Below are 13,876 nucleotides of genomic sequence, written 5' to 3'. Positions count from 1 at the left end.
GTGGCTTCTCGGGTGAGCAGGTTGCTATGGTCCTGTCCTGCACTTGTCGCTTTCCTACTGGACCTCAGAAGGCCTTTACGACAAGATTTAGCAGCTGGCATTTCCCCTCCCTGTGTTGCTGCCTATGAGGTCTTTCGGGTTTGTTTCTGTGCATGGTTCAGTTTTCTCCCATTTCAATATTTAGAGTTGGATCTTCCGGCACTTCCACCACAATAACAAAATTTAGGTGTTCTTTTCAGAGCAGATTACATTCTGCCATTTCTCTCCTTTGGACCAATCTTTGGGGGTACCAGATGAGAAATGCTCGGTGTTAAAAGATTTCCGTCTTCAGCATGCTGGAATGAGGTATAAGAATGGCAAAATAAATGAATTAACCTTTCCTATTTTAATTATTTGGCAAATTAGTGTTCTTAAACTATGCGTTATTAGTTTCATGTTTAATAGAACGTGATTATATAGCTCCTGTGTATATTGTAAAATACGGTTTTAAAAAATACACATTCCTTCTTTTTGAGCTTTGGTATTTTTTCCATCTTAGATAATTTTAGTTTTGTCATATTTTTTGGAAACTTGTGATGACAACTTGGTTTATACCTGTTAGCTACAAACTAATGGATTATACCTGTTAGCTAATTGTCTCGAAAATTGGCAAACTCTTAATTCTGAGGAGCTAGTAGAAATAAGCCATCAAGAATATGCATATTTGGAAATTGTCTCTTGTAATTATGTTCTTTTGCATATAAATCTGTGTAGGAAAACAATTGATTACAATTAATATGGTCTATAGAAAGGATTTTGGCTATGCTTGATTCCTTCCTTTGGAATTCAAAGAAAAAATTAATGGTAGACCTTAATGTAGTAATGACACACAGTGCATAATGAGTTATGTTCTGCTTTCCACCAATGGATAATTTAGTGTAAACTATCAGATGAAGTCAGGCATAACTTAAATACATGAAAGTCCAAATAAAATTTGAGGAATACCTGCCATTCATTTTATTTGTATAAACAAATAGAAACCCCATTTGTCTTTGCAGTATGGTTCCAACATCTTACTGAACCTCAGTGAATTAGGTCATACTGCATATTAAAATAAAAAACATGTTAAGAAAGACTTTATGCCAATATAAAGGAGCTTTTTGAAAAATTAAATTTGTTAGTAATTTTTATATGCAGAAACTTTGTATAATATTAAAATCTAATAGCACATAATTTGGATTTCTGCAGTAATAAACTTCATTGTAGCAATATTTCACATCATTACTACATAGGTTATTCCAGATTTATCAAATTAGTACTACAGTTGAGTTCTGTCTTATTTTGGGAGAAAGGCAGACATCTTTATATGTGCTATAGTGGCAGAAGTAAACATTTGCCTGATGCCCATTGAGAATGTTTTGGAAAATAGATCACAGGTGATTCTTAAATATTCTAGATATAAGACTCTGGTACAAAGGAGTTTGCAGTCTATTTGGGTAGATAATAGCTGATATTTATTGAACATTTAGTATTGTCAGAGACTATTTTAAGTGATTTTTACATGTATTTTTATCTCCATTTTGCAGGTAATTAAGTTATAGAAAGTTTAACTAGCCAGTTTTTTGCTTTGCCTGCCTGAAGAGTCTTTATTCATCTTTTAAAGTCACTTCAAAAATCATGTCTTTTGTAACAGTTTCCTGAAACACTCTAGTCTTATCCTTTAGTTCAACAGGCAGAATCCTATGTTACCGTTGTCATTCATGCATGCCTCTCTGTTGCAGGTTCTTGCTCAACTCTCCCATTTCTTAGAGGAGAACCCCAAATCAACTGCTTTCTCTCTTACAGTGATCTCATGTAGCTTCTTGGCTTTTGGTACTTTCTATATGCTATGATCCCCATGTTTATATTTCTAGCCTGGACCTCTCCTCAGACTCAGTCTACCCCATATCAAGTAATGACAACTCCATTCTTGTGGTTGTTCAGGTCAAAAACCTTGACACTTTCTTGACTTCTGTCATTTATATCTCACATCAGATCTGTCAGTAAATCTTGCCAGCTTTGCTCTGAAAATTCGCCTAGAATCTGATCTTTATCACACAGGTCCAAGCCACCATGAGTTTCTGCAGTAATCTCCTATTTGGTCTCCTTGCTTTTAAAACTCTGTTTCCCTTCATTTTTCTTCACATAGTATCCCAAGTGATCATGTTACATATTTGCTCAAAACTCTCTAGCACTTTGAGTCATTTATTAGTTTCCCTGTTTCAATCATGGTAAAAGCCAAAGCAATCTGACAGTGGTCTACAAGGCTCTATATGATCTGCTCTCCACTTAACTTTCTGATTCACTCCCTTTTACTCTCCCCTTTCCTTGAACACACCAGAGTGCTCCCACTTCAGAGCCTTTTTGTGTTCTCTTTCTGGAATACTCTTTCAGAGATATCTGCATGGTTCACTCCCTCACCTCCTGTAGGTCATTATTCAAATGTTACCTTCTCAGGAGGCCTCTCCTGACTACTTAAGTTAAAATTACACAACTCCTTCTTCCTCCTTCCTCCCCTGTTTTCCTTCATAGCACTTATCATGATCTCACATATCATATGTTTTACTATTTTGTTGTCTTTCTCCCCCAGCTAGAATGACAGTTACTTGAAGATAGGTCACTTTTATTCAGTCCATTTTGTTTAGTACCAACAGCTAGAGCTATGTCTGGCAGGTGGTAAACACTCACTAAACATTTGCTGAGTGATAGTACATGTAGTTGAATATATAGTGAGCAAAGAAAAAACATTCCAGGTGAGGGTGAAAATACATTAGCCAAGTCTAGGTGTGTATGGTATATTTAATCATTTCAGTTAAAAGCAATAATTTAAGCCTTTAGAGAGTTACTCTAATGTAAAATAATGTAAAATTACATTCTTAAAGATTCTTTTTTTCTCTTTTTAAGGCTGCACCTGTGGCATATGGCAGTTCCCAGGCCAGGAGCTGAATTGGAGCTGCAGCTGTGAGCTACTCCACAGCCAGGGCAACACTGGATCCAAGCCACATCTATGACCTATGCTGCATGCAGCTTGTGGCAACACCGGATCTTTAACCCACTGAGTGAGGCCAGGAATTGAACCCACATACTCACAGACACAACATCAGTCTCTAACCCCTGAGCCACAACAGGAACCCCTCATTCTTATACATTGACCATGTACTCTGTTAACAAATCCACTGTGTCAGAATCCCTATTAGCAAGTTACCCAAGGCTCAGAATTGAGGAAATTCATTAAGATGGATCCAAGAAGGTAGCTCTGGGAATATCTGCTGATACTGGCTTCTTTGAGTTAACAAAGACCTACCTCTGGAGAACACCATTCACCTGGGGCTCATAAGCAACCCAGGCTGTGATTCTTCCTAGTTGTCCTATGTCAAAAGGGTGAACAGCTGTTTCTAAAAACAAGATTTTTCTCTCTTGGGCTATGAGTGCCAGCCAGGTGGTAGTGTCTGTATTGCCTGATGGTGGGAGGAAGAGCTTTGCTGAAGCCCAGTAGAAGAATTAATTCTAGAGCACCCTGTATTCTTCCTGCATTATTTCAGTTTTAAGTACCAAAGAGTTTTTTTTATTTATGTATTCTTTGTGTAATATAATACCTGGGTGCTTCTTTGGTAGGTCTAAATTATTGGCAATATGTATTATTGGCTGGACATTAGATACTAACATTTAACCAAAAAATTATCTCTTTATCTACACACATATAAATATATTACTCAAGTACAATCTCTTACTATTTTACCTGCCTCAAGAAATAAGCATTCTGGAGTTCCCCAGTGGCTCAGTGGGTTAAGGACCCAGCATTGTCACTTTTATGTCATGGATTTTCAGTTGCTGGTCCAGGAATTTCTGCATGCCATGAGCACAGCCAAAAAAGGGGAAATAAGCTTTTTTTTTTTTGCTTTTTAGGGCCATACTCCCGGCATTTGGAGGTTCCCAGGCTAGGGGTTGAATCAGAGGTATAGCCGCTAGCTTATGCCATAGCCATAGCAACGTGGAATCTGAGCCATGTCTGCAACCTATACCACAGATCACGGCAGCACTGTAATGCATGAATATCTTAACCCACTGAGCAAGGCCAGGGATCAAACCTGCAACCTCATGGTTCCTAGTCAGGTTTGTTTCCACAGCACCATGATGGGAACTCTGGGAAATAAGCATTTAATAGAAGTTTTACTAGTGAGTGAATGAATATGCTATAAGTTCATAACCAGGTGATTTGAGTATTTTAAAGTTCTCTGGTAGGTGTTTAGCTTGTAGGTTATTTTGTATTATTAAAACCTAACCCAAGTGCTTTTAAAAATCAAGTAGATTTTAGGGTTACCAATCTCTTAAAAATTAAATCAGCTAATCAGTACTAGCCCTTGAATATTTGGCCATCTCAACTTCATATAAAAGTATATCAAGATTTTTGCTTTCCTTTAAATATATTTCTGAGTCTGCTGTAACACATAAACAGATGAACAGTTAAAACCACAAAATACTGTAACCCATAGGGTATAAGTGCCATAATTATAGAATTGTATATTTTTTTTAGCAGGAGTTAACCAGTTACCATAACATAGGAAAATCTAACAATTTAGATAGTGAATCTGATAGGTCATAGAATACACTCCAGGATAATTGAAAAATAGATCTGCTGTAGGAAGATTTTGTATATGAATCAAATATACATGATTTTTTGTTTTTAGAAAGACTGATCTTAATCTGTGCTTTCAGTCACACAGTAAATAGACAATAGCACTAGTTGTATATTGAGGCCACTGCAAGTTCACAATTGGCAGAATTACTTTTTGCATTCGTATAAAATGTGATGTGATATCAGGAGACATGGAAAAGGCTTCTTCCTGAACATTTTGCACATTTTCATCTGGAGGCAGATACTTTTTGTATGTTAGAAAATCTTCCAGACACATGCCCATTAGCTGTTCATGAAATGGTCTTACAGAGTCTGACCCTACTTCTACACATCCAGCCATTTGATGTATTAGTTTTACTAGAGTGGTTTATGCATTTTGTTTTGAGGTAGTAGGTAATAAATGTTGGGGAAATGAAATCCTAAAAAACTTTGGTAATATTTAATAAGACTATTTTCATTTCCAGTGGCTTTGAAGCGTATGTTGAATTTCAATGTGCCTCATGTTAAAAACAGCGCTGGAGAACCAGTATGGAAGGTAAGAAAGGTTATTTTAGTGGGGACTGTTTTCTTTCTCTTAGCTCTTATTGATGGTGATTGGGTGGAGTTTCTTGTTAATACTGAACAGTAGCACATTTTAGTTGTAATGCATGAATATCTTATTTAGCGTGGCTTCTAAATGTGAGTCTTTTTTTTTTTCGTAATTGATTTATGACATTGTGATAATTTCAGTTGTATGGCAGAGTGATTCAGTTATTCAGATTATTTACCATTATAGGTTATTATAAGATATTGAATATAGTTCCATGTATTGTACAGGAAATGCTTGTTGTATATTTCTTATGTATAGTAATTTGTATCTGTTAATTCCATACTCCTAGTTTTTTCCTCCCCACTTTCCCATTTGGTAACCATAGGTTTGTTTTTTATGTCTGTAAGTCTGTTTCTGAATTATGTATGGATTCATTCATATTATTTTTTAGATTCCACATATAAGTGTTATCATATAATACTTGTCTTTGTCTTAGTTCACTTAGTATGATTTTCTCTAGGTCATCCATGTTGCTACATATATTAACACTGAATTCTTTTTATGGCTGAGTAATATTCCATTGTGTATATACACCACATTTTCTTCAACCACTCTTCTGTTGATGGGCACTTGGGTTGTTTCCATATCTTGGCTGTTGTAAATAGTGCTGCTGTGAACATTGCTGTAAATTTTCAAATTAGAGTTTTCATCTTTTCCTGATAAATGCCCAGGAGTGGGGTTCCTGGATCATATATGGTAGCTGTAGTTTTAGTTTTTTTAAGGAACCTCCATACTGTTTTCAGTTGTGGCTTCACCAATTTACATTCCCACCAACATTGTACTAGGGTTTCCTTTTCTCCACATCCTCCCCAGAATTTATTATTTGTAGATTTTTTTTTTGTCTTTTTTCTGTTTCTTGTGCCGCTTCTGCGGCATATGGAGGTTCCCAGGCTAAGTGTCGAATCAGAGCTGTAGCTGCCGGCCTCCGCCAGAGCCATAGCAATGTGGGATCAGAGCTGTAGCTGCCGGCCTGCGCCAGAGCCACAGCAATGTGGGATCCAAGCCGCGTCTGCAACCTACACCACAGCTCACAGCAATGCCGGATTCTTAACCCACTGAGCCATGCCAGGGATTGAAAACGCAACCTCATGGTTCTTAGTTGGATTCGTTAACCACTGAGCCATAACGGGAACTCCTATTTGTAGATTTTTTGATGATGGCCATTCTGACTGAAGAGAGGTGATACCTTATTGTGGTTTTTTGACTTGCATTTCTCTAATGATGGGCAATGTTCAGCATCTTTTCATATTCCTGTTGGCTATCTGTATGTCTTCTTTGAAGAGATGTCTGTCCATTTTTTGATTTTTTTTTTTATATTGAGTTTTTGAGCTGTTTGTATTTTTTGGATATTAACCTCTTGTCGATCACATCATTTGCAAATATTTTCTCCTGTAGTGTTTTTCACAGAACTGTAATAGTAAATAATCCCAAAATTTATATAGAACCGCCAAAGACCCAGAATTGCCAAAGCAATCCAGAGCAAAAAGAGCAAAACTGGAGGCTTAACCCTTCCAAACTTCAGACAGTACTACACACAAAAACATAAAAATACATTAATAGATCAGAGAGCCCAGAAATAAACCCACACACCTGTGGTCAATTAATGTATGACCAAGGAAGCAAGAATATACAGTGGAGAAAAGACAATCTCTTTAGCAATTGGTGTTGGGAAAGCTGGACAGCTACATGAAAATCAATGACATTAGAACATCCCCTCACAACCATATACAAAAATAAGCTCAAAATGAATTGAAGACCTCAGAATAAGACATGACACCATAAAACTCCTAGAGGAGAACATAGGCAAAACGTTTTCTGACATAAATCATAGGATATTTTCTTATGGATCTCCCAAGGCAAAAGAAATAAAAGCAAAAATAAGCAAATTGGACCTTATCAAACTTACAGCCTTTTGCACAGCAAAGGAAACCATCAACAAAACAAAAAAGACATCTTAAAGGATGAGAGAAAAATGTGAGTTTTTTTTGTTTTGTTTTGTTTTTGTCTTTGTAGGGCCACACCCGCAGCATATGGAAGTTCCCAGGCTAGGGGGTCTAATCAGAGCTGTAGCTGCTGACCTACACCACAGCCACAGCAACACCAGATCCGAGCCGCCTCTGCAACCTACACCACAGCTCATGGCAACACCAGATCCTTAATCTACTGAGTGAGGCTGGGGGTCGAACCTGCGTCCTCATGGATGCTAGTCAGATTCGTTTCCGCTGAGCAACGTTGGGAACTCACGTGAGTTATTTTTGGTAAATACTTTATGGAGTGAGACAGGCAGTGATAGTAATATTCATGGAGAGAATCCAACTGATTTCTTCTTTGGGGCCTCACTGATAAGTCTTTACTCCAGTTGATGTTTTGTTCCTTATCTTTGCAAATCCAGAGTTTGGATCTTGCAAGCTTCCTTAAGATTAGTCAGATTTAGGGCGACTGGTCCATTTTAACCAATTCATGAGACAGTGATCTATAAACGAGCATGCCATTTTATTAGTTTATGATTTATAAAACTGTGAGTAAAACTGTTAATTGGACCAAAAGGCAATCTATAATCTTTCTCCTTCAAGAAATGCTAGAGAACCTTAAAAAATTCCTATCTTTGAGCTTCTTCATTCTAAATCGCATGATGAATGTATCTTTTTTTCATAGAGATTATAAAACAGTGGATTAGATTGAAATTTACTGGTTTACAGTCACTTTATACTTCTAAGAATTAATAACAAATCAGGAGTTCCCATCGTGGCTCAGTGGTTAATGAATCCGACTAGGAACCATGAGGTTGCGGGTTTGATCCCTGGCCTTGCTCAGTGGGTTAAGGATCCGGCATTGCCGTGAGCTGTAGTATAGGTTGCAGAACACGGCTCAGATCCTGCGTGGCTGTGGCTGTGGCTGTGGCGTAGGCCGGTGGCTACATTAGACCCCTAGCCTGGAAACCTCCATATGCTGTGGGTACAGCCCTAGAAAAGACAAAAAAAAAGACAAAAAAAAAAAGAACAAATCAACTTGTTACAGTTTGGACTGTTTTGAAAACTCTCATGAGTTCTTATGAATCCTTTGGGTTAACTGTAAAGGTAATTAAAGTCTTCATAGTTAAGGCTTCAGCGTGTCCCCTCATTTTCCTCTTTCTTCCTGTTTATTTGTGGGCATCTTCTTATCGCTCCTAGTATAAACTATACTTGTTTATTGTTTTTAGAGCCTATATTGAGCATTTGAATTAAATAATTTGATAATTTCTTGGGTACAAATTTGTGTTAAATTCTTCCCCTATCACTTCTCTATCATAGGATTAATAATACACATATATTGAGGTTTAAAGAAGGAATATTTTTGAAGGTTGCAATATCCAGTCATTTATAACTGGAGCAGGAAGATTTTTAGCTTTTCTAAAGGACATGCTGGCATTCAAGAAAAGCATATTTTTGTATGTTTCATCCTCTCATTAGCAATTTCTTACTTCATAATGGATTATTGATGTAGTTGTGAAAAACATCTACTAGGCTGAAGTGTCTTTTTTATTTGCCTTAACTCTAAAACTAATTTTGAGTTAGAAGACCCAGCTGGAATCCTTACTACTCATCAAAGTTATCAGTTTTAATGCATTTAGAATGTGAGGAAATAACTGTGAGAGAATAAGGAAGTTTTAGGGACTTACTTTTTAAAATGTATATCTGCTAACCTGAGATACTTAAATTAACAAATTTTCTTTATAGTTTTAGAACTTATTAAGCATTAGTTTTGAGAGTAACTATTTTTACTTCTCTTTCTAGAAAAGGTTATATATGAACTAGATAGGGGAGTTTGTTGTATATTCAAAGTCTTATTTTAGCTTAAGATAAAGATTTTATAGTCTCTGTTTTTTAACCTAGAAGAAGTATTTTATAAGTAGATATTTATATTATAATTTACTTTAGCCTGAGTAATAATGCCTTTAAGAATGAATTACTGAGATTTCTCCTGTGGTACAGCAGGCTACGGATCCAGCATTGTCACTGCAGCAGCTTTACTTGGTGCTATGGTTCGAGTTCTCTTCCTAGAGGGAGAACTTCCACATGCTGTGGGCATGGCCAAAAAATAAAAGAATGGATTACTAGATGAATGGACATTTTAGTAAATAATTATAGAAAATGTTAAATTGCAGTAAGTATAAGAATTCAGTATATTAAAATAAAATGTACTTCAGCATTATCTTAACATTGGGTTCTCTATTGACTGTTCACTGATAATGATGTTTAAAAAACATGATTTTTTTTGTTTTTCTTAGGTGCTCATTTATGACAGATTTGGACAAGATATCATTTCTCCTCTGCTATCTGTGAAGGAGCTGAGAGATATGGGAATCACTCTGCATCTGTGAGTTTTAACATATTTCCCGTAAAGGCATTTGTTTTCGAATACATTGTTAAAAATGCCTTTAGCCACCCCGAAATCAAATATTTTTTTGTCTTTTTTAGGGCCATACCCGCAGCGTATGGAAGTTCCCAGGCTGGGGGTCAAATTGGAGCTGCAGCTGCCAGCCTACACCACAGCCACAGCAACGTGGGATCCGAGCCACGTCTGCAACCTACACCACAGCTCATGGCAATGCAGGATCCTTAAGCCACTGAGCAAGGTCAGGGCTTGAACCCTCATCTTGATGGATACTAGTTGGGTTCTTAACCTGCTGAGCCACGAAGGGAACTCCCTGAAATCAAAGTATTAAGGGAAATTTACCAAGAAAATAGTGTCAAGTTGTTAAGAGAACAACATTTTTTCCTCTTTTATTCAACCTTTTATTTCTGAAGTTGAAAATAATCCTCGGTCTGAAGCTTTTTTTCCCCCCACCCATGGCATATAGATGTTCCAAGGCCAGAACCAGAACTGTTGCAGAGATAGCACCATATAGTTACGCCGTAGGCCACAGGGGAGGTCCAGTCTGAAGCTTTAAAATTTCAGAATTTAAATTTTCTCTCTTGTGTCTTTTCCGACAGACTCATTTACTCTCTTACATAAATGGAAAGAACTGGTTGTCTCAAGGTCTCTTTTAGCTCTAAAACTTTTTTATTCCTTGAATGCATATATATATATATATATATATATATATTTTTTTTTTTTTTTTAAGGGCCGCACCTACAGCGTTTGGAAGTTCCCAAGCTAGGAGCTGAGTCAGAGCACGGACCTACACCACAACCACAGCAGTGCCAAATCCGAGCCACATCTAAGACCTAAACCACAGCTTGCAACAACACTGGATCCTTAACCCACTGAGCAAGGCCAGGGATTGAACCCTCATCCTCATGGATGCTAGTTGGGTTTATTACCACTGAGCCATGACGGGAACTCCCAAATAGACTTTTTAAAAAGAGGAATATCTAAATTAGTGTATCATTAATATGGAAAATTTCAGTAAGTAGGAAGTAATGACTGTTAAGCACTATAGGGAGCTATCTATATTGTCCTCTAAACTACTGAATTTATTTGATTATATTGCTTATGATTTCTCTGATAAATAAGACAGCTTGCATTATTTTGTAGAATTAGCCTAAGAGAACATTTAGAGAGGAGCTACATTCATGAATAGATACTAATACTTTTATGTACTAAAGGAGTCCAAATTTATGGTATTCTAACCTATTTGTGGTTCTTTTTATGATGTTATCTATTTTCATTTTGTGATATTATAATATGTTGAAATACAATGTGTTCTTTTCTTGGGAATGTGGTTTTAGATTTCCAGTGAATAACATCAGAATCTGGTTCACTTCAATTTTATATTGCATATTTGTTTTAATTTAATAGAATATTGCATTAACTCTAAAATACACTTTTTACTTTTTAATGTTTCTGAAATTAGAGTCTCTCTTCCCATTAATGCCATGACATAGTTTAATTGGCAGCGTTTTTCTGCCTGTTTTAATAGTATATTTTTTGGAGTTCCCTGGTGGCTCAGCAGGTTAAGGATCTGGTATTGTCACTGCTGTGGCACCGCTTTAATCCCTGGCCTGGGAATTTTTGTATGCCACAGGCACAGCCAATAATAATAATAATAATAATATGTTTTAAAATCAGTAGCACCTTAAGTTTGATGAAATATGGTATTTGACAGGTTTTTCCTTTCATTTTTATGTCAGATTTAAAATACAAATTTGTTGTTGGTAACATGTTAATACTTAGGAGCTGAACTAAAGTTAAGCTTGATGCCATCTTTGGATATGATGGTTTATTATAAGAATTGGTTGCTATTGCTTCCCTACTACTTAACTCCTTTATTTTATTTTACTAATGAAAAGACTAAATTTTATAGAGTGTGAGTGATTGTCCCCAGTTACACAGGTAATTCATAGCATAGTTGTGGCCAGGTTGTTTAACCACTAATTCTGGGCTGTTTATCTACTGAACCATAGTGGTTCAGAAACAGTGACTAACAAAAACGAGGCCTCAGTACTTCCTTAAAGAGTAACAAGATAGTCTGTCAATTTGCTCCCCGCCTGTTGCTATCAGAGCATGAAAAGATTACACAGATACTCTGGTAAATTTCTGTTCACTCTGCCTCTGACTATTCTTTCTTATTTGTTGGAGAATACTTCATTAGTTACTTTATATTCTGCAATCCGATTTAGGCTGATTTGTACGAAACAGTAGTTACAAATTTCCAGAACATGAAATGATGTTTGTAGCCCTTTAGGTAGTTGGACAGCCAGTGTAAGAACACAGTAACCAATGACTGCTAGCACATTGTAATCCTGGTGTCAGTAGCTGAGGCCAAACAGATGGAAAAAAGTTATTAAATGCGAACTCACTGGCAACATGTGCCTCTTTGACTCTCTTCTTTATAGAAGGATGACTTAAATAAATGTACATATTGAAGGATGAATATAGAAGACTATATATAGAATATTGCTTGTAGAATTAGGACTTGAATATTTCAGAAATAGAAGTTACTCATATTTCCTGATATAAGCATGGTAAAATCTCTCTTCCTTCCTTCCCTATTTCCTCCTTCCTTTCTTTCCTCCCTCCCTTTTTTCATTTTAGGGCCTCATGTGTGTCATATGGAAGTTCCCAGGCTAGGGATATAATCGGAGCTGCAGCTGCTGGCCTACGCCACAGCAACGCCAGATCCAAGCTGCATCTGTGACCTACCCCACAGCTCACGGCAATGCCAGATCCTTAACCCACTGAGCGAGGCCAGGGATCAAACCTGCATCCTCATGGATACTAGTCGGGTTCGTTACCACTGAGCCACAATGGGAATTCCTGAAGCGTGGTAAAATCTTACCAAGGACATTTTGTTGTTTGATATTGGGATATTGGAATTAATAGACTCCCTGAATTGTAAAAGAGAAAACTATCAACTGATGTACTCTATGAAATGCTTAGCTGAATCTTTTGCATTCTCACATAAATCAGTAAATAGAAAAATATAGATTGTCTTATTAAAGTGTAAAAGAAGCATTCATATACCTTTTATTTAAAAAATTAAAAATATTTATTTTTACTTATGGTTAAGTTTTTTCATTGCTTCTAAAGACAGTTCTAGCTTTCTATTTTCCTCTCATGGAGAGCTGCACTTTCCTCCCACTTACTCCCCCACATAGAAAATTTACATATTCCTATGAAAATTGGGAATACAGTTGATTTTGAATGTGCTTTAGTTTTCATCAAGGAGAATATTGGTAAAAGAGACTGCCTGACCATAAGAGATATTAGAACTAACGTGATTGGAGTAGAAATGAAGACTAATTTTAGGATTTTACTAATAAATAATATTAACATTGATACAAGGAGAAAGCTGGGTTAAATGATTAATTGCAGCAAGAGCTGGTCACTGTCCTTGAACTGCTGAACTTCTAGTTTGAGAAATACTGTTTTATCTATCTTTTTAGATAAGTGACTAAGAAAAAATTGTTTTGCATTCTTTATGTCTTTTAGGCTTCTGCACTCTGATCGAGATCCTATTCCAGATGTTCCTGCAGTGTATTTTGTAATGCCAACTGAAGAAAATATTGACAGACTGTGTCAGGTAATATGAGTTTTTGTTTTCCTGATTCTTAAAGGTAGAAACAGATTTTTTTTCTTCAAAAAAGTTCTTAGATGTCCAATGCAGAAAATCAGAAATTCCCTCACTCAATTTCCCACCATGACCTTTGAGATTCCTTTTGAATTTTAAATAAACTGAAAGATATAAAAATTTTTGACTGAAGAAGCATTATATTGATTGAGACTGAGTCTGGCTTTTAAAAATAGATAACCTAATTATATTAGCTTTAAAAATAGGGTTTTATTTTCCAAAGATAATAGGAAGTCCAAGTTAGTATAGGAGCTCTAAAAGATAATTAAAGATTCAGGGCCCTTCTATCTTTTTGATCTGCCGTCTTTTTTTTTCCTTTCTTTTAATTTTTATGGACATTCCTTCAGCATATGGAAGTTCCTGGACCAGGGGTTGACTCTGAGCCATACTGCAGCAATGCCAGATCCTTTAACCCACTGTGCTGGGCTGGGAATTGGGGATTGAACCTGCAGCTCAGGGTCAACCTGAGCTGCTGCAGTCAGATTCTTAGCCCATGATGCCATAGCAGGAACTCCAACGAGATGATCTGTGTCATCTTCAGTTTGTTGTTTTTCATTGTCTTGCCTGTTGCTTCATGGAT

The 13,876-nt window shown here is 36.6% G+C and overlaps 1 protein-coding gene across 2 annotated transcripts in view; it reads left to right on the top strand.

Annotated features, from left to right (window-relative positions):
* Positions 1-13,876, top strand: part of SCFD1 (sec1 family domain containing 1) — a 109,580-nt gene that overhangs the window by 340 nt on the left and 95,364 nt on the right. For both annotated transcript variants that reach the window (XM_047795159.1, XM_047795158.1), the window contains exons 2-4: positions 5,119-5,189; positions 9,511-9,599; positions 13,158-13,248. In XM_047795159.1, coding sequence (XP_047651115.1) covers positions 5,119-5,189; positions 9,511-9,599; positions 13,158-13,248 — 251 coding nt within the window. The remainder of the gene's footprint in view (positions 1-5,118; positions 5,190-9,510; positions 9,600-13,157; positions 13,249-13,876) is intronic.

Source organism: Phacochoerus africanus, chromosome 9, assembly GCF_016906955.1.
Source record: "Phacochoerus africanus isolate WHEZ1 chromosome 9, ROS_Pafr_v1, whole genome shotgun sequence".
NCBI lineage: Eukaryota > Metazoa > Chordata > Mammalia > Artiodactyla > Suidae > Phacochoerus > Phacochoerus africanus.
The sequence above is the reverse complement of the archived record's forward strand: the minus strand, read 5'-3'. Positions and strand labels throughout refer to the sequence as shown.